The sequence below is a fragment of the Pleurodeles waltl genome, chromosome 3_1 (assembly GCF_031143425.1).
Source record: "Pleurodeles waltl isolate 20211129_DDA chromosome 3_1, aPleWal1.hap1.20221129, whole genome shotgun sequence".
In the NCBI taxonomy this organism is placed as follows: domain Eukaryota; kingdom Metazoa; phylum Chordata; class Amphibia; order Caudata; family Salamandridae; genus Pleurodeles; species Pleurodeles waltl.
In genome coordinates this window covers 1,749,259,791-1,749,285,662 of record NC_090440.1, presented here as the reverse complement: position 1 = coordinate 1,749,285,662, position 25,872 = coordinate 1,749,259,791, and the positions used below count along the sequence as shown (strand labels likewise).

At 47.0% G+C, this 25,872-nt stretch overlaps 1 protein-coding gene across 1 annotated transcript in view; it reads left to right on the top strand.

Moving 5' to 3' along the window:
* Window positions 1–25,872, top strand: part of UNC80 (unc-80 homolog, NALCN channel complex subunit) — a 2,774,722-nt gene that overhangs the window by 986,752 nt on the left and 1,762,098 nt on the right. The window contains exon 22 of the mRNA XM_069225668.1: window positions 13,169–13,381. Coding sequence (XP_069081769.1) covers window positions 13,169–13,381 — 213 coding nt within the window. The remainder of the gene's footprint in view (window positions 1–13,168; window positions 13,382–25,872) is intronic.

Genomic DNA, 25,872 nt, shown 5'->3' with positions numbered 1-25,872 from the left:
TGACCAGGTGGTAGTTAATATCGATATAGAGAGTTTCTGTGATCAATTTCTTTGTGCACTGTAGTATAAGGGTTACACGAGCTTGTACTTTCACATCAAAGGCTCTCCCTCTTTAGCACCTAGTTAGGGACACTGCTTTCATTAGGAGACCAGTCTAGTCACTCTTGCCAGACCCCTTAAGGACAAGATAATTTCCTCAGCCAGGAATTCTAATTCACGTTTTTGTTTCACATTCTTTACAAAGAAAGCAAAATATTGTTTTCTCATGAAGGACCTGTTTCACCAACTGCAGTTTGTGATGCGTTTTGTAGTACTCAAAAACATACTACAAAATGTAAGTTTTACCTACACTTACCTGTGTAGTTGACCACCCTGACTGCTGAGTCTCTGCACACATAGGTATAGGTTCTACTAGTAAATGTGGAAAGAACACAAGGAATGGCGTGGGAAAGAAGGCAGACTGGGATAAGGGAGGAGTAAGAGAGGTTTAGAAAGAGTCACGGTGGGGTTTAGCGATCCAACTGCTTTACTCTGGGGGTGCAGACATGTAACTTACACTTTTGTAGTAAGTTTACACCAGGAGTTTGTAAATACCGTTAGTAGTAAACATACTCCAAAGTGTGAACTTACTTAAAAGTATAAGTTATCTTTGTGACTCAGGCCCTGTATTTATAAAGTTATAATTTTCCTCTTGGCAGCCATCTAGGTTTAATGTGCAACCTGCAAAGATATGCTCTTTCTATACAGGATTAGCACCAGGATCTCTCCACAGAAGGCTTATATATATGGAATGCAAAAGAACGTATCCTACAGATGAGGGTCCAGTTACAGGTTCAAGTTTAGTTAAGAGTGATAAAGTACTCTGGAACCTGATATTTGTGGGCTAATCTTTTCGTGAATGGTGTTCTGGTTGCTTCTCTACCCTAAGAATCCCACCCACTTGTCCCTGTGCAGAAGATAAATATACATATCTTGCTACATAAGACTCCTAGAAAAAATACCCAAATAATGTTTTTTATGTCTACATTTTCAACTAAATCTCCTGCGATTAAGAAAATCATTAACAGGAGATGGGAGTTATTACAAACAGAATCCGATTTTCAAGGGTTATTCAAAGACATACCGATTTTTGCATAGCAGTGTTCCAAAAAAAATTACAAATTTTAACCTCCAACAAAAAGGTCCCATCAGAGATGGTGTTGCCACTAAGAAGTGCAATAATTGTAAACATTGTAACAATGTGATCACAGGCAATGTTGTTATTTGCCTGCTGAAGGTTTGTCAGATTCCTCTAAAGGTTTCTGGTGGTTATGACAGCCACGTTGTTATATACAGTATAAAATGTACATGTGAATTATTAAATGTGGGCAACATATTCAGAGAGAAATTGTGTGGATCAAATTGTTGGACAACGGACATCCTAACTTGATGAATGAGAGACCTGAGATGTCTTGTTTCTTGTAAAAACGTTGAGCTATGTTTCTATGCACTAATCTGGAATTTGAGTGTCTTCCAGATGTTTCTGTGATTTCATTTATGGCCAACCACATTACCCATGTGTGTTTCTTTATATTCAAGTGACGCTACTAATCAATTTTGTTGTATTTGTCATTGATGTTTCAATCAGTGTTTAATTTGCAATGCCACATTAGTTCCTTATTTTAGTATGGCCTTTGTGTTGAAGAACAGATGGGCCGGCATGCCTACATAGGTATTTGTGTTATGGTATGTTTACATTTCCTGGGTGCTGTAGGAGGCTGGCCTGGTTTGTAGTGGGTACCAGGTCCAGTTAGCCCTTGTTAGTGAAATGTAGGTGGTGTTCTAGCAGCTTAGGCTGTCTAGAGGTAGCTGTAGCAGAGCAGCTTAGGCTGAATTAGGAGACATGCAAAGCTCCTGCAATGCCACTATAGTTACACAGTACTTATACACAATAAAAGACAATACTCAGTGTTACTAAAAATAAAGATACTTTATTTTAGTAACACAAGGCCAAAAATATCTTAGAGGCAATTCTCCTTCTGGAGGTAGGTATTATACACAATATATACAACTAGTAACCACAATCAGGTAAGTAAACAGTCATAGAATAGTGCAAACAGTGGGAAATACAAAAGAATGCAATAGGCCTAGGGGCAACACAACACAAACCATATACTAAGAAAGTGGAATAAGAATCACAAATTCCCCCCTAGACAAGTGTTGTGTGTAGAGGGGCACTGTGAGTGTAAGAAAACACCAAAGGTAAGTAAAATACCCCACCCCAGAGCCCAGGAAAGTAGGAGTAAAGTACTGGAAGTTTCCTCAGGACACACTACAAGTCGTGATAAGAGATTTTGCAAGAACCAAGGTAGGCTGCAATCAACAACCGGTGGATTCCTGGACCTGAAGACCTGCGAAGAGAGGAGACCAAGCCCAGAAGTCGCAGAAGATTCCAAGGAGGACAGGAGCCCCTGCAACCTAGAAGATTGTGCAAAAGTGGATTCTCCGGTTAGAAGAAGAGTACATAAGAGCACCAAAAAAGATGACAGCGGGTTCCTGCGTGGTGCAGGAGATGTCCCACGTCGAGTTGTTGGATGCAGGCTGTTTGTGGCACTGGATTCCGCCAACAACCCTTGGTTCACGCAAGTTTGCAGTTTCCGTCAAAGTGGCGCTGCCTGGACCCACGAGGGGCCTGGGGGTCTCAACTCAGACTTAGGAGACAGAGGGGACTCTCAGCACTGTAGAGAGTCCACAGAAGACAAGGCAGCACCCACAGGAGTCACAGGACACGGGGACAAAGAAGATGCAAAGTGCAGTTGTCGCAGCACAACAAAGGAAGGTCCCATGCCGACGGAGAACAACTCAGCGTGTTGTGCGACGCAGAATGGAGTGCTGGGGACCTGGGCTACAATGCATGAAGGATTCTTGGAAGAAGTGCACTGAAGCCCAAGGAGCTGGAGATCAGGCGGTGTACAGGGGTACTGTCGCAGCATGGGGAGGCAAGCTCTTATCTCCACCAAATTTGGACAGCTGGACCTTAGGACAGTGTGGGTCACGTCCAGGGAGCACGCTGGTCGTCAGGAGAGGAGTCCCAGAGTACCGGTAGTCATCTCAGAAGGGTGCATGCAGAAGCAGGAAAGTGACTCCGTCACTCCACAGGAGATTTCTTCAGTTCTTCCGGTGCAGGGTGAAGACAGGGAGTCCTCAAAGCATGCACACCTTGGAAACTGTTGCAAATGCTGGCTGGAGCTTAAGTTGCAGGTCACAGGAGTCGTCCTGGATACTTTGTTGCAGTTACAGCAGTTCCTGGAGCAGTCTGCGGTTGATCCGACGGTCAGAAGCTGAAGCAGAGGATGCAGAGGATTCCTGGAGCAGTCTTGCAAGCTGAATCTGAGGAAACACCCAGAGGAGAGACCCTAAATAGTCCTTGGCTACCTACCCAGGTATCCACCTATCAGGAGGGGTCTCTGACATCCAAGATGGCTAATGCCAGGGACACACTGGAGGAGCTCTGGGCACCAACCCTGGGGTGGTGATGGACAGGGGAGTGGCCACTCCCCTTTTCTTTGTCCAGTTTTGCACCAGAGCAGGAACTGGGGATCCCTGAACCGGTGTAGACTGGCTTATGCAAGGAGGGCACCATCTGTGCCCTTCAAAGCATTTCCAGAGGCTCTGGGAGGCCACCCTACCAAGCCTGTAACACCTATTTCCAAAGGGAGAGGGTGTACCACCCTCCTCCCAACCCAAAGGAAATGCATTGTTCTGCCTTCCTGGGATTGAGCTACTCAGTCCCAGGAGGGCAGAAACCTGTCTGCGTGGTGGCAGCAGCTGGGACTGCAGTGGAAACCTCAGAGAGCTGGTTTGGCAGTAATAGGGGTTCATGGTGGAGCCCCGGGATGCATGGGATTGGCCCCCCAATACCAGATTTAGAATGGGGGACAATTCTATGATCTTAGACACCTCACATATTCGGAGTTACCATTGTAAAGCTACATATATTTATTGACATATATGTATTGCACATGTGTAAAGGTATCCCCACACTCATCAAGTCTGGGAAATTGCCCCTCACACTTAGTAACTTTGCACCTAGCCATTAGTAAATTAAGGTTAGACATATAGGTGACTTATAAGTTACTTAAGTGCAGTGAAAATGACTGTGAAATAGTGTGTTCACTATTTCACTCAGGCATGCAGTGGCAGTCCTGAAGGAAGGTTTGTCTGAGCTCCTTGTGGGTGGTAAAAGAAATGCTGCAGCCCATAAGGATCTCCTAGAACCTCAATGCTCTGGGTACCAAGGTACCATATGCTATGGACTTATAAGGCAGGTCCAGTATGCCAATTGGAATTGGAATATGAAGTCACTAAACTATAGTGACTAAGTTGGTAAGTAGAGAGAGCATAAGCACTGTAGTTCTGGTTAGCAGAACTTCAGTGACACAGTTAAGCATACTGACAACAGACACATTAGGCCACAAACTATGAGCACTGGGGTCCTGACTAGCAGGTTCCCAGTGAGGCAGGCAAAACACACTGACAAACAGGCAGAGATTGTGGGGGTAACATGCCAAGAAAGATGGTATTTTCCTACAGGTGTGACCTTTTTTGTGTTAGAACAATTCATATCAAAGTTTTGTTGTCTGTTTTTTTTGTTTGTTGTTTTTTTTGTTGGGTTTTACAATTTGAGTATTGGAGTTTGCTATTTCACTATTATTCACTGCACTTAAATTTGAATAATACAGCACTGTGGTCACAACATGGTTTACTACCTAACATGGTTTGTCATCCAGTAGAGGTTGGAGGGGACTTGTATTGTTTTTCCATGGTGAATACTAAGTGAATATTTAATTTATGTATGTATTTTAATTTTGTGTTGGTGGCAGTATGCCCCTGATGAATGGTATATGAGCCGAAAACATTTGGATTTGTGAAGAGTGCTTGCTAATTTAACGTCACGATTTATGCAACTACAGCATTTCTGAATGATAATTGAATATTATGATGAGACGTATTCATGCATGAATTTATGGATGTCTATGAATGATTCTGAATTTCTATTAAAAGGATTTTTTTTTAAAAGTGAGATAAAAATCTGGTGGAATTATTTAAATTTGATTTAGCCTATTTGCAATATGAAATGCAGTGCACCTTGTGACTGGTATGCATTTCTGATAGAGACTTCTAGTTGCAGATTCCCTACATTAGAATTCCCTCAGGTGACAGTGCAGTACCCCCGTTCGCCATCAGGTAGCGTCAGTCGACTCCGCATGGATCGGCGTGTGCACAGAAAATGATGTTGCGGGACCTATATAGGTGCCACCCCTGCATGCTGATGTGAGTTCTTTTCTTTCCGCGCTAGCCAGCACAGATCCGAAGAATAGTTACCCCTCAGTCAATTTTTTGACTGCTCTTTTTTCGACTTTTTGTTGAAGATTTTTTAATGTTAACACTCCTGGTGTGTTGAGTATGTTGTCAGGCAAGACTGGGCTCAAGCCCTGCTGATCCTGTCATCGTGCGATGCCCATGACGGATCCGCACCTCGTGTGCTTGTGGTGTTTGGAGCGTGACCACGACCCAAAGTCGTGCTCTGAGTGTCGGGCCATGAATCCGAAAGCTTTGAAGGAACGGTCCCTAAAGCTCATTGTGGCCTGGCGCTCTGGTCTGCATTGCTCCTGATCTCCGTTGAGAGGAAGGTCCAGAGGACGGTTGCGTAGCCCCCATTCTTCATCGTCCAACTCTAAGACCTTTGGATGGTCAAGTAAGTTGAGGCACAAAAAGAAGTCGAAGAAGATCAAGCACTCTGACTTCACCCTGTCTGTTGGGCGACGCAATGAGAGAGAAGGAGCGTTGTCTTTTCAGGCCACCATCCTCTGAGCCTGCATCTCGGTTGACTCTGCGCTTCCCCGAGTTTCCAGGAGCCAGAGTGACCCCTGCCCAACTCCATGAGTTTTATGAGGCCATGCGCCTCATATTTGGGCAGTCCGGCTCTCACGGGGTTAGCACGGGCCCCCTCGGCTTCAGCGTCGGCTCCAGGAGGCACCCATTGATCTGTTCCTGGATCTGTATCGGCATTGGTTTACTACCTTGACTTTCCCTGACAAAGTTATGACGTGATGCTCCTGACGTGGCACAAGCCCACAGTCGGCATCAACCTCATCCTTATTCCCGACTCCGATATGGAGTAAGAACAGCATGAAGCAATGCCGATTCTGACTTCAACAGGGACCTTGCTCCCTAGGTCGGATCCTGACCCTTATTCTCTTAGGTTGGGGTACAGTGAGGATTGGGAGGGGTTGCTGGACCCTTTGGAATACCAGCTAGAAAATCCCATGGACTGGCGGATGGACCTGGGTAAGGCCAGTGGTCTCCACACTTCCCCTGTCAGTTGTAGTGCAGAAAACGGCCGAGATCCTGGGCCTTGAGCTGCTTTCAATAGCAGTCAGGACTAACCTCCTGACAGAAGTACTTCAGCCTGGGACTTCTACTTCTGAACCCCTTTTGACCTTTAGTGAAGCCCTCACTGAAGTCCTGCTGGGGATGTGGTCCAAACCCAGCACAGGGGCTCCTGTGATCTGGACTGCCGCCATAGACCCACTCCAAATTACCCAGTGTCCCTAACGCAACACCGACCCCTGAGAGCTTGATTATCCAAGCCTCCACGTCCCCCGGAATATTCGCTTCTGCACCCCCAGATAAGGGGCTGGATCAACTTGGGAAGAAGATGGTTTCTTCCTCCAGCTGGGCTTTGCGGTCTGTGAACACTGCTTGCAATTTGGGCTTTTACACTCATACTTAATGGGAAATGGTTGCAGAGGGGCTGCAACAGATCCCGGAGGAGGCCCGGGCCATTCTCTCCCAAGCTGTTGCTGATGGGAGAAACTCATCGAAGTTCACAATATGATGTGGGCTGGATATGACTGATTCCCTAGGCAGATCGGTTACATCGACAGTGGCCTGGATGAGGACGACTGGCTTTTTGAGAGATGTCCAATCCACACTTATGGGCATGCCCTTTGATGGCACCTGTCTCTTCGAAGACAAAGCTGACTAGGCACTTGAGCGCTTTAAGGAGTCCTGGGCTATGGCCAGGTCCTTAGGCTTTGCAGCTGCCCCTCGCCCCTCTCAGTCTGCTTTTTGCCCCTTTCATGGTTATGGAGGAAGGGGTGACAACCATGTCTGTTCCCCTCCAGCCACCATGCTGTGCATGCTGCTGAGTCTTTGTGTGGCCCGAGACATGGGATCCAACATCCTAGTTGATCAGAGACCCAGTGGTCTAACCAGTACTCCCTGAATCCCCAAGCCCCAAAAGCAGCCTCGAAACCTGCCCTGGACCCAGGAGACTAGATGGTAGCGTTGGACTTGCAGGACGCCTATTTCCATATTCTTCCCTGACTTTACTTGCTGTTCACGGTAGGCCATAGGCATTTTCAGTTCAACATGCACCTCTTTTGCCTTATAAGCGCCCCTCAGGTGCTCACCAAGGTGATGGCGGTGGCCGCAGCTTATCTGCACAAGTCAGGGGTTTGTCTTCCCCTACCTCGATGACTGGCTGTTCAAGGTGGGATCGCCCCAGGCTGTTGACTCCCACCCCCAGATTACGGCGGACCTCCTGCATTTGCTGGGGTTCACTATAAATGTGCAGAAGCCACAATTGACTCCCTCTCAGATGCTCCCTTTCATCAGAGCTATTCTGGGCACAGTGCAATTCCAAGCTTATCCTCCCGAGCAGCGAGTCCAGGATATTCAGGCTATAATACCGATGTTTCAGCCTCTACCCTGGATTTCGGTGAGAATGACTCTGAGGCTGCTGGGCTTCATGGCCTCCTGCATCTTGCTAGTAACACATGTTAAATAGCATATGCAGGCTCGGCAGTGGGACCTGAAGTTCTAGTTAGTGCAGCATCAGTGCAATCTCTTTGACAAAGTCCATATCTCGAAGGAACTGCACAAGATCTGCAGTGGTGGCTTTTGAACCGTGATTGGGTCAGAAGCAGGTCCCTCTCCCTTCCCGAACCAGATCTGACAGTAATGATAGATGTGTCACTCTTGGGATGGGGTGGCCACATGGGAGAGGTGGAGATCAGAGGCAGAGTCCGGGCTTCACATCAGTCTTTTGGAGCTCAGGTCGATCAGACTGGCATTGTAAGCATTCCTTCCCTCTCTGAAAGGGAATGTTCTGCAGGTGTTCTCAGACAACACCACCGCCATGTGGTACTGCAACAGACAGGGCAGGGTAGGGTTGTGGACCCTTTCTCAGAAGGCTTTGCACCTCGACATGGCTGGAACATTAGGGCATTTCCCTGGTGTTTCAACACCTGGTGGGTTCTCTGAACACCAGGGCAGACGAACTGAGCCTACAATGCCTGGTCAATCACAAATGATGTCTCCAACAGGAGATGGCACAAGGTCTCTTTTAGCAGTGGGAAGAGTCTTGGTTAGATCTGTTCGCCTCCGTAGAGAATGTGCAATGTCAGCAGTTTTGCACGTTTGAGTTTCCAAGGTGGCAGTCATCTGGCGATGCTTTTCATCTCGAGTGGAGCTCAGACTTCCTGTACGCCATTCCACAGTTCCACTTCTGCCCAGAGTTTTCAAGAAGATCAAGAACAACTGGGCCCATGTAATCCTTGTGGCTCCGGAATGGGCACAGAGAGTCTGGATTCCTGAACTATTGAGCATTGCCATTGATCCTCTGATCAGACTGCTCCTTTAGGAGGATCATCTGTCGCAGCAGCAGGGGAGGGTTTTCCACCAGAACCTGCCCAGTCACTGCCGTCTTGCGTGGAGATTGAGCAACAGCAGTTGTCAGCTTTTGACCTTCTATCCAAAGTCTATAACATTATCTTGGCAGCCAGGCACCCCTCAGCCAAAACAGTATATGCCTGTTGAACGGATAAATTTGTGGAATGGTGCACAGACAAGTCTGTTGACCCCCTCTTTGCCCCTCTTTCCGAGGACATCCTCTTTATCAGTGGTTCCCAACCTTTTCACTTCCGTGGACCCCCATTTTATCAATACTGGAGCCCGGGGACCCCCACTGAATCATTATTGGAATTGGGGGACCCCCACTTAGTTAATACTGATAGCTGGGACCTAATATTATTACATTTTTTAAGCTGCCGCGGACCCCCTGACAAGGCTTCGCGGACCCCCAGGGGTCCCCGGCCCACAGGTTGGGAACCACTGCTCTATATACTTTCCTTTGCACAGCAGGGCCCTGATTTGGGCACCCTCAAAGGTTATTTGTCAGCTATCTCTGCATTTCTGAGATTACATGACCAACCATCTTGGTGTAAGTCTCTTATATTCAGTAGGTTCCTTAAGGGTCTTACCCATATATTTCCTCCATCACCATTCATAATGACCCAATTTGATTTGAATTAGGTTCTTACTTTCTTAATGTGGGCTCCTTTTGAGGCACTCCATAATTGTCCTCTCAGGCTTCTGACATTTGAAACAGCCTTCCTTGTGGCTAGTACATCTGCCCACAGGGTGAGTGAGCTGCCGGCACTGTCATCTAAGCCACCTTACCTTTCCATTTATCCTGACAAAGTGTGCTTTGCACCAGGGCTTCATTTTTGACAAAAGTGGTCACACCCTTTCATGTAGGCCAATGCATCATCTTGTCTACTTTTTGTGCACACCCCCTCATCCTTCTAAGGAAAAGAAGAGACTCCACAGCTTGGACCCAAAAAGAGTGTTGGCGTTCTACCTTGAGTCCAAGGTGGATGCCAACATTTTGTTGGGTATGTGGGTGTAAAGAAAGGTTGGGCAGTGCAGAAGATGACCATCTATAGATGGGTTGTTCTCTGCATTAAAATGTGCTATACATTGGCTAAAAAGCAACCCCTAGAGGGTTTGCGCCCTCACTCTACCATAGATACAGCTACGACCACTTTGTTAGCACACAAGTTCCAGTCCTGGATATCTGTCAGGCAGCAAAGTGGGCTTCATTGCACACGTTCACTAAACACTACTGCCTGGACAGTCAGGTCTGAAGGGACAGGTACTTTCCCCATTCGGTCCTGCAGGACTTCCTAGTATGATCTTGGTTCACAGACCCACCTCTGGGGATGCTATTGCTTGGGTATCTATTCTAAGGTAAGGAATCTGCAACTAGAAGTCTATCAGATGAATAAGTTACTAACCTTTGGTAACGCCTTGAAGCTGACGACGGACGCAGAGTTGACCGACACTACCTGACGGCATGCAGGGAGGGGTACTGCTCGAGAAAAGTCTCTTGATCCAGACTGACACTTGGGGGAATTCTAAGGTAAGGAATTTGCAGCTAGAAGTCTCTATCATATGAACAAGTGACTTATCTTTGGTAACTTCTTATCCTGTAGAAACATATTCTAGTTGCAGAATCCGATTCCTTACCAACCCACCCATCTTCCCCACTCTGCCAACTGATTTTTAGGGCCCTAGTTTTGACGCACCAGTGGTCAGTGTTCTTCATGGCTCTGCGCTCCTGGCATAGCAAGTAGTGAAAAGAAACTGACATCAGTGCGTCAGGGTGGCGCCTATATGGGTCCCAGGACATCACATCTGGCACGCACGATGCTGAAAACGGACGTAGAGTCGACGAAGCAACCTGATGGCACGCAAAGGTAATGTTCGAGGAAAATCCCTGGATCCAGACTGACGCTTGGGGGATTCTAAGGAAAGGAATCTGCAACTAGACTATGGGGGTTATTCTAACTTTGGAGGAGGTGTTAATCCGTCCCAAAAGTGACGGAAAAGTGACGGATTTACCACCAGCCGTATTACGAGTCCATTATATCCTATGGAACTCGTAATACGGCTGGTGGTATATCCGTCACTTTACCGTCACTTTTGGGACGGATTAACACTCCTCCAAAGTTAGAATAACCCCCTATATCTCTACCAGATAAGGCATTACCGAATGTAAGTGACTTGTTTGTTCGTGCTATCATCGACCTGTTGTAATTGAGACTGTATTCACAGGACAGAGGACAGTGCAAGAGTGCCCATAGATGTTTAATTTATTTTAAAATTAATTAGTGATGGCATGTTCTGGACTAGCAATTTGTTGAAGTAATGCATGAGTTAGAACATACTGCACGAAATGAGTTGACCTCTAAGGCTGTTAATTTCCAGAGTACCAGAGGAGTAGTTCGTTCCTGACAATTATTGTTATGGAACTACAGAGTGAATGCAAGACATCAGCTATAGTGTGGACCTTCTGTGTGGTAGCTATTCTTTGGTTAATCTCACGAAATGTCTTGCAAATTAACATCTGCAGCCTTTCTGGTCACAGTGCAGTTTCATCCATACAAGGTGAGCCAAAATAAGTATCTTTTGAAAAGATGGTTTTGCCTTCTGAGACACCCACATGCAAGCACTTAAAGGATTGCTAAAGGAGTATAAAAATGCTAATCTATTTTTGATAGGCCATATTCAATATAAGGTTGGAGAGATAAAAAATAGAAACGTTGTTCATTAGGTGTCTTACATTACCGACAAATGATCATTATCCTGTGATACTCTCAGTATATATCCAGAGCATCCTTTAATGTCAGACTCTGGTTTTAAGCAGCAAGGAGTTTCAAATTCTAGATCTAGAGGTCGTCATGATAAAAAACATGCCAGTCCCATCATTATTTTCCCACACAGATGAGAATCTATAACCTCACAAGCTCTTTGCCTACCTTTAATATAAGTATTTGGCCGACGAACTTTCTGCCTAGGTAGTTGAATTTTGTTAAGGCTCCTTCATCTATCTTTCCCTATACCTATTTTAATTCATGCTTTTAAAGCATGTTATTAAATCTTTTCTTTTTGAAAGGCCACACAATCCAGTAGATGAGTAACAAAGTAACAAATTTGTGAGTTTGATTACTGCAGTTCTTCAGTTGTCATCTGTTGACCTGTAAACATGTTTCATCTGGATCATATTTAAGCAACTCATAGGGAAGTTGAATGAGACTGCAAGGATGAATGAATGAATGCTGCAATTTCTAAAGCACGCAGCTACTCCAAGGAGCGTCCTAGCACTGGTATAGAAAGTAAGAGAATGTAAAAGGACTCATTTAAGAGTAGAACACCAGATTTTAAGTTGCTCTCAGAAAGGCCATTCACTGTCCAATTTACATAACTCAAGAAAGTCTGGTATCTAGTTTTTACTAGTAATTTCATTAAGTATTAAGGCAATAGTGTCAGGTTCTTTTACTTTTATCTCCCTATTTCTCATCTTATATTCCCTGTCCTATCTTTTTATGCGCAGATTCTCGGCATTCGTAAAATTACTATTAGTGGAATTAAACTTGCAGTTTGTGAATGCCAAAAATATAGTAAACTTACACAAAAGTGTAAGTTTACTTTGGTAAATCACGCACCTTGAATGCCATTGACATTCATTTTGCAAGCAAAACGCAAAATACTTATCTCATTTGAGAAAAGAACAGTGAATAAAAATATTGAATGTGACATGAAGATAATTTTGCTGTGATTCATTATCATTTAGTATTGAAGCATTAGTAGAACCCAGACATATGGTTGGAGTAAAAATTGTGTTCAAACAGGGAACATAGGGGGTTATTCTAACTTTGGAGGAGTGTTAATCCGTCCCAAAAGTGACCGTAAAGTGACGGATATACCACCAGCCGTATTACGAGTTCCATAGGATATAATGGACTCGTAATTCGGCTGGTGGTAAATCCGTCACTTTTCCGTCACTTTTGGGACGGATTAACACCTCCTCCAAAGTTAGAATAACCCCCATAGTCTACAACTCTCCTACTTTGTATTTCCCCAAATTAAGTTGTCTAGCGGCACCAATTGATGAACAAAATTGAGTTTTTAATGAGGTAAATGCTTTAATGAGAATGTAATTGATCACTTGTTTGCTCACAAAAGTGCTTTTATGCAACCTGTCTGATAAAGCATGTACCAATGGAGCCAAAAGTAAAAAAAGGTGGTCAGGCCAAGGCTGAAGACGCTTTCACAATATCACAGTATCACAGTGTTAAACAGTGGCTATAGATTAATGATTAAAGAGTGTTCTCCTTCCCTCTGTAATATTAATATATGTTGATATCTTTCCAGGAGGATTTGGGGTAATATTGATGTTCATTTGCAAATAATATTGACAATGTATTTTCAAGAAAAGACACCAACTCTTAACATCTGAAACATGATACTGTTGTATTTTTATCCATATTGTATATAGGAAGCACCAGTGGTAGCAAGAGCAGCTTTGTTTCTGGAATGTGCCCGTTTTGTGCACCGTTGCAACCGCGGAAATTGGCCAGAGTGGATGAAGGGCCACCATGTGAACATCGCCAAGAAAGGCCTCTCAAGGGGGCGTTCTCCGATTGTGGGGAACAAACGGAATCAGAAGCTGCAGTGGAATGCGGCCAAGCTGTTCTACCAGTGGGGAGATGTAAGAGCTTTGCTTTTTTTGTCTTGCAATATCTCTCGTTTAGCATCCGAAATGGGAAGGATAAAGCCACTTTGACCCTCTGGGCCCTACTAATTGTTTTCTCTCGTACTAAATAAAAACGGTGTGATTTAAGCATGTACAATCTAATCTGCATCCAGGTCAGCTCCCAAACAGTGGAGGGGAAGTGTTCTCTGTTTTTAATTGATGCCTTTAAGATTTTTTTGATATGTCAGTACCCCACAGTCACCATTCAGATAAATGTTTTGCATGCCATTAGAAGTGTTTCACGATTGTCCAAACTGCTTTAAATCATGTTAGTTTTAGGATACTATTTAGAGGATATGTTTTCAGCATGACAGTCACATTGACATGGTAACTAAAAGTACATAAATTTATAGACCATCAGGCATCCATTCTGCCTATTTCCCTCTGTAAATTACAGACCCTTCCAAGTCTTGTGCTCTATCTTTTCCCTAACACTTTTATTGAAGAAGTGGCTATCATATCTAGACATAGGATGCCTATCCACAAAGGTAAATTTACAAATTTAGATTTGCTACAAAACTCTTACACTTTCGAGTAACTTTACTACTTTTGTCTGTTCGCCATTTATGATTGTAAAGTTACTCAAAACTGTAGACTTGCGTGTCCCTAGTTCCTGAGATAGGAGCTGGAGTCTATAAAGTTAGCACTAGTAGTGGCTTTACAGCTGTATTTGATGTTACACACACTTGGAGGAGATTTCCTTAAGCAGGGTGCATACCTCCCTACTGTAAAGTTTAGAGAATTGCACGTATTTGTTTTAAATGTAGAACAATATAAAATAAATATCTAAGAGTCCTTACCTTATAATTATTCCCAACTGTCAGACTGAATCCAGAAATGTTTTTGAGCAGTAGCACTGCGTGCCAGTAGGTGGCATCCTTCAACTCCGTGGTGTTGCCCACGCCGGAAGTGGCATGTGTCGTACATTTATAGGTGCTATCTCGGCTCTCTGACATCATTTCTTTCCTTTCCACGCCAGATAGCGCTGATCTGGTCTGAGCTACCGCTCAGTGACTTTTTGCTGGCTTTTTGCAACTTTTTGTTAAACTTTTTCTACATCTCTCCTGGGGTGTTGATATGTCACCTAAGAAACCAGCAAGGCAGATGTTGATGACAGATCCCCACTTGGTGTGTTTGTGGTGCTGGGAGCCAGGCCATGACTCCAAGGCCTGCGAGGACTGCCACGCATGCATTTCAAGGGGCTGAGGAAGTGATCCCTCCAGCTCCCCCCCTGCTGACGCAGGTTGACTCTGCATCACTCGAGGTCCCATTCACACAGGAGGTAGTGGGATCATTTGCGGATCCCAACCCAACAGTCTTTGTCACATAAAAAATTGTTGGGGAAATCAGGTAAGTCCCAAGAATGACAAGAAGTTGATGCGATCTTGGACCTCATCACATCTGTTGAAGCCTTCTGACGAGATAAAGGCGCATCTGCATTCCAGGCCCTGTAAGTTGGTGCCACCTGAATCCGGTTCCTCTCTGCTTTTCCCCAATTTTTCCAGAGGCGGAGCACCCCCTGCCCAGCTAAAAGAGGTTTACGAGGCTATGCACATCATATTTGAACCGCTCGGCCCCTGCGGAGTGTCTTCGGGCCCCATGGGTGTGGGAGAGGCCCCTACTGGATCCACACCATCGGATTCACTTCTGCACCAGTCAGGCCCAATTGATCCTTTGCTGGATCCAGAGCAGAACCTTTGGCGAGTCAAGATCTTCCTCAATGCCTACTCCAGTGCCGACACCACCGGCTCTGCAAATGCCCTTAGGCAGCTCCACCCCATTGATTTTCTTGTCTACAACACAGAGCGGCATCGACCAATGATGACTTCGGTGCTGACCAGGTCCATGCTTCCCAAATTGGAGCCAGTGGCTTATTTACTAGAGAGCTTGGGGAGGGAGGCAAATGGGAGTGATCTACGGACCCTTATGGTTACCAGTTCCTTGAAGAAGAACAGGAACAGGACAACTGGTATGAGGAAATGGCAGAGGCCAGTGAGTTGGACACTTCACCTGATACTGGCCTTGTGTCTTCTCATACTGTGGCTATAGAGGAGGGGGCTTCTTTTGTGATGGTGGTGTGCAAGACAGCGTAGGACAGTTGAGATTTTGCCTCAGTTGCCTACAGTGGCAGTCAAGATGAATGTCTTGGTAGAGGTGCTTCAGCAAGGCGTCTCCCCTACTGAAACCATTCTCCCCATCACAGACAGAGAGATGACCTACTTATAGCCTGGCCCAAGCCCGGCATAGGGACGCCTGTGCATAGGATGATTGCTCGCCATCATTGTCCCGCCCTTGGGTATCCCTGTTTCCTAACCCAGCACCCCACCCTGCAGAGCTTGGTGATCCAAACCTCCATGTCCAAAATTTACCCCAGCAAAGTCTCTGTCACTCGAACAGATATGGAATTCAAAAGGCTGGACACCTTTGCCAAGAGAATGTTCTCTTCCGACAGCCTAGCACTGTAGTCGGTGAACACCTTGTGCTTTTGGGCCATGATTCCCATACAATATGAGACTCGGTTGTGCATGTGGTGCCTATGTTCTTGGAGGAGACCTGAGCCATACTAACCAAGGCTATTGCTGATAGGCGAGACACAGCAAAGTTGAGCATAAAGTGTGGTCTGAACTCGATTACTCGCTGGGCAGAGCAATTTCCTCGTCAGTGGCCTTGCAGAGCTACGCAGGGCTGAAAACAACTGTTTTTTTCAGGGAATGCCCTGTCTACCCTTATGGACATGCCCTTCGATGGCTATGGCCTATTTGGAGAGAAGTCATATTCAGCGCTGGAGTGCTTTAAGGACAACAGAGCTGCGGCCAGCTCCTTGGGCTTGTCTTTCGCCTCTCGCTAAACTCACACTGCCTTCTGCCCCTTTCGAGGCCATGGAAGGGGTTTCCAATGGTGTGTTTACTATTCCAGACACCACGGCTGAAAAGATTTACAGCTTTTTTGTGGCCGATGACGTGGGTTCCACAGACAGCATGGGAGAGGTGGCCGGCGGTCAAGTCAGTCCACCACTCCCCTGGTACCCGTTGCCTTCAAGCCTCTTTAGTTTGCCCTCCGGCCACCATTGACATCCAGTGGGAAGCAGGACAAGCCATCACCTGTCCCACTGGAAGTCAGTGGCATCAGACCACTGGGTTCTTCAGATCATCCAAACGGTATATTCCCTCCCCTTTGTGACTACCCCACCACCCATGCCATCTACTTACGATCGACTAACGGAGGACCATCTCTCTCTCTTTTTTCTTTATCAAGAAGTGGAGGGTCTCTTGGCCAAGAGAGCTATAGAAAGGGTGCCTGCATCAGATGTAGGTAGTGGTTAATATTACAACTACTTTCCGGTGCCAAAGAACAGAGGACTTTGTCCAATCCTAGATCTGCTTCTTCTCAACCTCTTCTTGTGGAAAGAAAACTTCATAATGCTCATACTCGCCCAAGTCCTGTCTGTTCTCGACTCAGTAGCATTGGGTGTGCAGGACGTATATTTCCACTTCCCTGTTCTGCCTGCCCACAGACATTACCTTTGGTTCACTGTAGATGAGGAGCACGTTCAGTTTGTGGTGCTCCCTTTTGGCCTTAACAGTGCCCTTTGGGTGTTCACAAAAGTGATGATAGTGGCTGCAGCTCATCTGCGGAGGTCGCGGGTTCCACGCTTCCCCTACCTGGATGACTAGCTGGTTAAGGCAGGCTTGACCCAGGTAGTTGTCTCCCAGCTTCAGTCTACAGCACACCGGCCCCTCTACTGGGGTTCACTATAAACATGCTGAAGTCACACCTGACTCCCTCTCAGATGCTCCTTTTCATCTGAGCAGTTCTCAGCACAATGGAGTTTCGAGCCTATCCTACCAAGCGGCAAGTCCAAGTTATTCAGGCTTTGATTCTGATGTTTAAGCCTCTATCCTGGATTTCAGCAAGACTGACTCTCAGGCTGTTGGACGTCATGGCCTCCTGCATCCTGCTTATTACTCATGCCGATGGCATTTGGGGGCTCTGCAGTGGGACCTAAGGTCCCTGTGGGCATAGCATCATGGAAATCTCTTCTGCGTGGTTCAGATCTTGGAGGGAATCGCAAAACATCTGCAGTGGTGGCTAAGGACCCTCGATTAGGTCAGTGGCAGACCCCTTCCCCAACCGGTGCTGATTGTAGAGACAGATGCATCACTCCTGGGCTGTGGAGGCCACCAGGGAGAGGGTGAAATCAGAGGCCTATCTGTCTCTGGTGGAGTTTGATCTCCACATCAACCTATTGGAGCTCCGGGCACTTCACTTGACACTGTAAGCTTTTCTCCCTTCCATCAAGGGAAGACTGGTGCATGTGTTCATGGACAACACCACTGCCATGTGGTATTTCAACAGACAGGGTGAGGTGGGCAGAGACCCTTTGTCAAAAGGCCTGGTGTCCCTGGACATGACTGTAACATTAGGACATATCCTTGGTGGTTCAACACCTGGCTGGATCAATGAATGCTAGAGTGGACAAACTCGGCCACAGATGCCTAGGGGATCTCAAATAGTGTTTTCATCCTGAGGTGCTGCAAGGTTTCTTTCTGCATGGGGGAGAGCCTTGGTTAGATGTGTTCACCACTGCCAAGAGCATGCCAAGTCACCAGTTGTTCACGCTGCAGTATTCAAGGCAACTCCCACTAGGTGATGCTTTTCATCTTGGGAGGAGCTCTGGTATTTTGTATACCTTTCTGCGAATACCACTCCTTCCCAGGTCCAGGTATCCCCTATTAGTGAGGTGTAGTCAGTGTCTAGGTAGCTGTGGATGAGCAGCCAAGACTTATCTAGGAGACATTCAAAGCTTATGCAATACCTCTGTAGTCACACAGCACTTACACACATGAAAGAACCACACAGTGCTACAAAAATAAAGATAGTTTGTTATGGTAACACAAATACCAAAATACTGTATAGACAATACCCCAACTGGAGGTAAGTAAATACACTATTATATACACATTAGGAGTCAGGAATTAGCATAAAAAGCACTAGAAAACAGTGAAAGCTGTAGTTAGTACTGAAGGCCCTGGGGGGGACCAAGCCATATACTAAGAAAGCGGAATACGAAAGTTGGGCCCCAACACAAGGAAGTGGAATCGATAGAGGGGAGCTGGAAGAACTAGAAACCCCAAGAGGTAAGTAGCAGAGTGCACCCAAGCGACCAGAAGAGAGTTAATTACCTTGTTTTCCCCAAACCCACAGAAAAGACTTCAGAGGAGGATAATGCAAGACTCAGATAAGACTACAAGAAACCAAAGGTGGATCCTGGTAGAGGAAGACCTGTAAAGGAAAGGGACCGAGTCCAGTTTACGTTATATGCACTACCCACCCATCTGTGGATGCAGGACCAGGTCGATGGTGGACAAAGACAGTCAGCAGTGCAGCACTTGAGCAGCCAAGGAGTTCTTGAAGTGATGCAGTTGACGTCACACGCCAGAACAAGGATTGCAGTCGGTCAATGGAGTGGAAAAACCACCAACAAGCCTTGGCTAAGGCAAATGTCATAGAAGAAGAAATGCTGAGCTGCCGGGGACCAGCGAGGTTCAGGAGGACTCTGGAGGGGAGTCCCGGGTGACTATCAGCAGTGAGGACAGTCACAGGAAGAGGAGGCAGCCCCCACATGAGACACACAGGCAGCAAGCAAAGAAGTCAAGGTCAGGCCCACGCAGCACACCTAAAAAGGTGTCCCACGTCGCTGGAGAAGCCCGCAGAGGACTGAACGTTGCAGGGAAGGGTGCTGGGGCTGGGTCTACGTGGAGCCTGAAGATCCCTTGGAGGAGATGCCGAGAAGCCTTGGTAGCTGCAAGAGTCGCGGTGCACGGGGCTACTGCCCTGCGTGGAGAGGCAAGGGTTTACCTTCTCTGAAGTTGGACAGCTGGTAGAGAGGACCAAGGGGACCACTCCAGACCACCACCCATGATGCAGGATCCACGCAGCTCTGGATGAGAGGAGATCCATGCAGCCGGTTGTCGTTGCAGTTGGTGCCTGCAAAAGCATGGGGTTGACTCCTTCACTCCAAGAGAGATTCATTCTTGCTTCTCATACAGACTGAAGATGTGTTGCCCTCAGAAGATGCACAGATGGATATATGTTGCAGTTGCTGGAAGGAGCAGTGGAAACAATGTTGCAAGCAGAGTTGTCGCTGTAGATGCAGATTGTCGGTTTCTAGAAGGTCCAGTTGCAGTTCCAGTGACCAGAAGTTGAAGTAAAAGTTGCAGAAGAATCCTGCTGGAATCTTGCACATCAAATCTGAGGCCCCACCCAGGAGGGAGACCGTTAATAGACCTGGAAGGGAGATTAGTCACCTAACAAGGTGACCACCTATCATGAGGGGGCTGTGACGTCACCTGCCTGACCTGGCCACTCGGATGCTCCCAGAGGCCTCGCCCACCTTGGATTCAAGATGGCAGAATCAAGATGCCACCTGGAGGACCTCTGGGCACCACCCCTGGGGTGGTGATGGGCAGGGGAGTGGTAACTCCACATTCCATTGTCCAGTTTCATGCCAGAGCAGGGACCGGAGGTCCCTGGACTGGTGCAAACCTGTTTCTGCAAAGAGGGCACCAAATGTGGCCTTCAAAGGACACCAGTGGCTTGGGGAGGTTACACCTCCCAAGCCATGTAACACCTATTTCCAAAGGGAGAGGGTTTTAACCCCCCCCCCACTCCCAAAGGAAATCCTTTGTTCTGCCTTCCTGGGCTTGAGCTGGTCAAGCAGCAGGAGGGCAAAAACCTGTCTGTAGGATGGCCGCTGCATGGGCTGCCCGGAAATCCCTGCAAACTGGTACGAGCAAAGCTGGGGGTCCTTTAAGAAGCCCCAAAGTGAATGGAATCATACAACCAATGCTGGCAACAGTATTGGGGTATGATTCCGACCTATTTGATGCCAAACTTGCCAGGGTCGGAGTTACCCTTATGTAACTGGACATAGGTAGTGACCTATACTACATGGGTAAAATGGCTTCCCTGCATTCACGAAGTGGAGGAGAAAGGTGCTGGAGTTCGTGGGGGCACCTCTGCTCTTGTAGTGGTGCCCTCACACACAGGCACTTGCACCCTGCCCTCTGGGCTATGAGGGCCTGCCATAGGGGTGATTTATTGTGACCTGTTGTAGTGACCTGTAGTGAAAAGGTGTATGCACCTTTTCTCGCAGGCTGCAATGGCAGGCCTGCAGATACATTTTGCTTGGGCTCCCATGGGTGCCATAGTACATGCTGCAACCCATGGGGAATTCCTGGTTCCCCAATGCCCTGCGTACCTGGATACCATATGCTAAGGACTTATATGGGGACACCAGTATTCCAAATGTTGGGGTGTGAAGTCCCAAACAGCCACATTTAGAGGTAGAAAGCACAGTCACTGGGGTCCTGGTTAGAAGGATCCCAGTGAACACAGTCAAAACACACTGACAGCAGGCAAAAAGTGGGGGTAACCATGCCAAAAAGAGGGTACTTTCCTACAGTTTTTGTCATGTTGTGTCTATGGTATGTACCTAAGTCAGGCAGAACCCACCATTCTAGTCATTGTAAGTACAAATGAAAGCCAACCTGTGCTTACCCTGTGGTAGCTTGGTGCAGAGCATTGAGCCTTATCAACAGAGGTAATGTGTAAAAGGTTTGCACAACACACTCACACCCGCGACACATAAACATCATAGAGCATAAGCATGGTGAAGATGTACCACTTATTACAATGGAATTCAGTATAAGGGCAATGCCAGTATCAGAATGATCTGTATCCTGTGAACTAGAAATGCTGGAGTCCGGAAACGCATCAGGACAACACCTTGATCATCACCTGGCCCTACAAATACCATAAAACATTACTGTAATGTCCTTTGCTATCTCCACACTAGGTGAACCCAGAACGAGATACATTAGCACTATTATGCATATTAGTTAAATATCAACAAAGTACTTATTGTCCTGGATACTAGGCGAAGCAACTGACATATATCAATAAAAAAATACAGCATTAAAGCATGTGTATCCTAGAAGGCAAATACAGTTGCGGGATCACCTGCCCTCATATCAGTAAAGATACAGTAATTCTAGGAGAGCACCCACTGAGGAAATCCCCTGCCTTCCTCTATGCCTAGTACAGGGCTACCACTTGGATAAACAATGCCCCCAGACAGAGTAAGTACCTTAAGAGTGCGTCCAAACAGGGAACCTGCCGATCGTCAGTTTCCATTAGGAGACCTTGTTGGGTTCCACGGCACATGGAGCCATCAGAGGTGTCTGCCTGTGAGCATTGAATTACCCAACACAACTCATCCCTGTCTCTGTGCCCGCAGCCCTTCAAGAATGGGTGGAGATGAGGTGTGCTGCTACGGCACTCAAGGCAGGGCTTGGGTGCGCAAGTGAACTTGCTGTATCAAGATTGGAACACTGCCGCTCGCGAGCGGCAGTCCGGATATCCTTTGGTGGGATCAGAGCCCAAGGGGCGGGTCTTGCTGGAGCAAGCCTTTGGGATGCAACCTGCCCCGTGTCATCACATAACACGTGTTTCCCTGCCACTTCTCAAGGTATCTGCAGTAATGGGGTGCTCCATTCACAGCACACGCTGCTCCGGGTAACATAGAGGGTTCCATGCACTCCAATCAGAATGTAGTCAGTTGGACCAAAAATTAGTGTAGTTGCTAGACTCGGTGTCCCACAGCAATCACTCCAGTCCCAGACTCTGATGAGGGGGGGCAGGGGCTAGTCAGCAAGCCCCTGGAGAACACTTGGGGTACAAAGCATGGCGCAGGCAGGCCAGCACAGCTAAGTAAGTGGCGGTTCCTCCTGGTAGTTCCATCTACGCCTAGGGAAGCCAAAGTCAGGGAGCAGCTGGCAGCAGGGCAACAGGCAGAAAAGCAATCCAGTCCTTTATGCCACCCAGCAGCAGCAGTTAGCAGGGCAACAGCAGAAGAGCAGTCCAGATGGGTTCTTTGGGGCAGAGCAGCAGTCCGTCTGACAGAGGTTCAGCCCTAGTTCCAAAAGTGTTCTAAAATCATCGGGTGAGAGCCCCTGTATTTTTACTCCAAAATGTCTTTGTTCATGAGGTGACTTTAAAGGGACCCTTTACAGTGCAACACAACCCCTTTCAACCCACCCTTGGCTCCAGACATCAGTAGGGGATAAATCAGCCTATTGTGTGATGCAGGGACACAGCCCAATGACATCTATCCCCGCCTCTCTCTCTCCCAGCCTAGGAAGACTATCAGTATACAGATAAATGGCAATGTTTCTCTTGTCACACCTAGCCCCTGCTGTGCTGTGGCTGTCTAGAAAATATACAAAAAGTGTAGCTGTCACTCTGCCCAAGACGTGGAATGGAGTCAGGCTGCAAAGCACCCAGAGAAATGCCCACTTTCTAAAATAGTAATGAAAAATCCACCTACACCAGTAAGCAGGATTTCTTAGTACCATTACAAACATACCAAACATGCCCACGCTACTCCTTTCAGATCAGAAATGACAGCTTAAAATTATATAAGGGAATTCCCAACGCTATCCTATCAGAGGAGCAGCCCTCACAGTAGTGCAAAACAAAATAGGCTGATTGTCACTACTAGGGCATGTAAAACATAAGAGTATATGTCCTGCCTTTTACATACACAGCACCCTGACCATAGGGCTATCTAGGGCCTACCTTAGGGGTAACTTAGGTGTAGTGAAAAAGGAGTTTAGGCCTTGACATGTAGTTTTAATTGCCAAGTTAGTTTAGCAGTAAGCTGTGCACGCAGGCATTGCAGTGACAGGCCTGAAGTAAGTTTGAAAGGCTACTTCTGTGAGTGGTGCAATCAGCGTTGCAGGTGCACTCGTATCATTTAATTTACAGGCTCTGGGTATATGGTATCCCACTTTATGAGGGGCGTACATGTAAATTAAATATGCCAAACAGGTGTAAAGCAATCATGGCAAGTTTTAAGGGAGAGAGCACATGCACTTTAGCACTGATTAACTAGTGGTAAAGTGCCCAGAGTCCTAAGGCCAACAAAAAGGTCAGAAAAACAGGAGGAGAAAAGCAAAATGTTGGGGGATAACCCTTTGGAAAGGACCATTTCTAGCACCCTCTTGACTTTAATAACTGACTTCTTACTAACCATAACATTGTTTGGGGGAAGACAGGGTTACATATCAAAGGTGGTGGAGGCCTTTAAATCCTCCTATCCTCCTTCCTTAAAATGCTGATTACCAGCCATCCTGTTTGGACGAGGTGACAACACCTCCTGCCAGAGAAGGCATTGTTTTTGACCTCAGAGAGCATAGGCTGTCCCCTCTGGGGGGGGGGGGGGGCACCCATCTGCAGTGACTGTAGGAGGCTGGCCTGGTTTGTAGTGGGTACCTGAGGTACTTACACCTTATACCAGGTTCAGTTATCCCTTATTAGTGAAATGTAGACAGTGTCTAGAAGCCATGCTCTCTAGGGGTAGTGTGGGTGAGCAGCCAAGGCCTAACTAGTAGACATACAAAGCTCATTCAATACCACTGTAGTCACAGAGTACTCACGCACATGAAAGAAATACTCAGTGTTACAAAAATAAAGGTACTTTAATTTGGTGACACAAATGCCAAAAATACCATAGAGACTATACTCTGTTAGGAGGTAAGTAATACACAAATGATATACACTAGTATGCAGAAATAGCTGTAAAAACAGTTAGAAAACAGTGCAAATAGTGAAAATCACAATAGTTAGAAATGGGCCTGGGGGAACACAAACCATATACTAAGAAAGTGGAATGCGAAAGTCGGTTTCCCACCTAGGCAAGTGTAGTGTGTAGAGGGGCACTGGGAGTATTAGAAAACATCAAAGGTAAGTAATAGAACCCATTCCAGAGTCCAGAAAAGCAGAAGTAAATCACAGTAACTTTCCTAGAACACACAAGAACACAAGAAAGAAGATATTGCAAGAACCAGAAGAGACTGCAAGACACCAACAATGGATTCCTGGACCTGAAGACATGTGGAAGAAGGGGACTAAGCCCAATAACCACTGATGAGAATTGGTAGAACAGGAGACCCTACTAACCCAGATGAAGGTGCAAAAGAAGAAGCACCGGTGAAGAACAACAGTCAGTATCTCACCCAAGAAGACAGATACATGTTCCTAGTTAGTGCAGAAGATGTCCCATGCTGGATGGATGGTTGCAGTCTGGTTTGCATCGCTGGATTGCGCCAACAAGCCTTAGCACACGCAAAGCTCATGGTTAGCGGAAAGTGGCGCTGCCCGCGACCAGGAGGGACCTGGCAGACTCTACCCAGGAGGGGGAGTCAGAAGGGGCTCTCAGCACCTCAGAGAGCCCTCAGCAGACCAGGCAGTGCGCACAGGAGTCCTACAGCACATGGGCGAAAAAGGTGCAAAAGGAGGCCCATGCAGCACTACAACAAAGGGTCCCACACCGCCAGAGAAACACGCAGAAAGCTGTGCGTCACAGGAAGGAGTTCTGGGGGCTGAATCTGCACGGTGCTCGAAGAACTTCGTGGAAGGATGCCAACAAGCCTTGGCAACTGCAAAACATGCTGTGCACAGGGGTACTGTCTTGCTTGAGGAGGCAAGCTCTTACCTCCACCAAAGTTGGACATTAGGACATCAGGACTGCCGGGACCACTTCAGTCCACCACCTGTGATGCTGCATCCACGCACTTCGTCAGGAGAGGGGACCCACGCCACTGGTCGTCGCTGCAGATGGGAGCCTGAGGAAGCAGGGGAGTGGCTCCTTCACTCCAAGGAAGATTCTTTTGTTCTTCTGGTGCGGGCCGAGGACAAGCTGTCCTCGGAGAATGCACAACTGAGAAACAGTTGCAGTTGGTGGCAGGAGCTAAAGATACAATGTTGCAGAAGTCATCTTTGCTTCTTTGTTGCAGTTGTAGAGTTTCTGGAGGGTCCAGATGCAGTTTCTTTGGTAAGAAGGTGAAGTAAAGGATGCAAAGGATTCCTGGCGGAGTCTTGCAATCAGAATCTGAAAAACCCTAAATAGCCCTGAAAAGGGGATTGGTCAGCTAAACAGTTAAGCACGTATCAGGGGAGGGCTCTGATGTCACCTGCTGCCACTGGCCACACAGATGCACCCAGAGTGCCCTGCCAACTTGGAATCCAAGATGGCAAAACCCAGGGACCCTCTGGAGGAGCTCTAAGCACCACCCCTGGGTTGGTGATGTACAGGGGAGTGGTCACTACCCTTTCCTTTGTCCAGTTTCATGCCAGAGCAGGGACTGGGGGTCTCTGAACTAATGGTGACTGGATTATGCAAGGAGGGCACCATCTGAGCCCTTCAAAGCATTTCCAGAGGCTTGGGGAGGCTACCCCTCCCAAGCCTGTAACACCTATTTCCTTTGTTCTGCCTTCCTGGGCTTGAGGTGCTCAAGCAACAGGAGGGCAGAAACCTGTTTGAGAGGTGGTAGCAGCTGGGGCTGCCTAGAAAACCTCAGAAGGCTGTAATGGCAATACTGGGG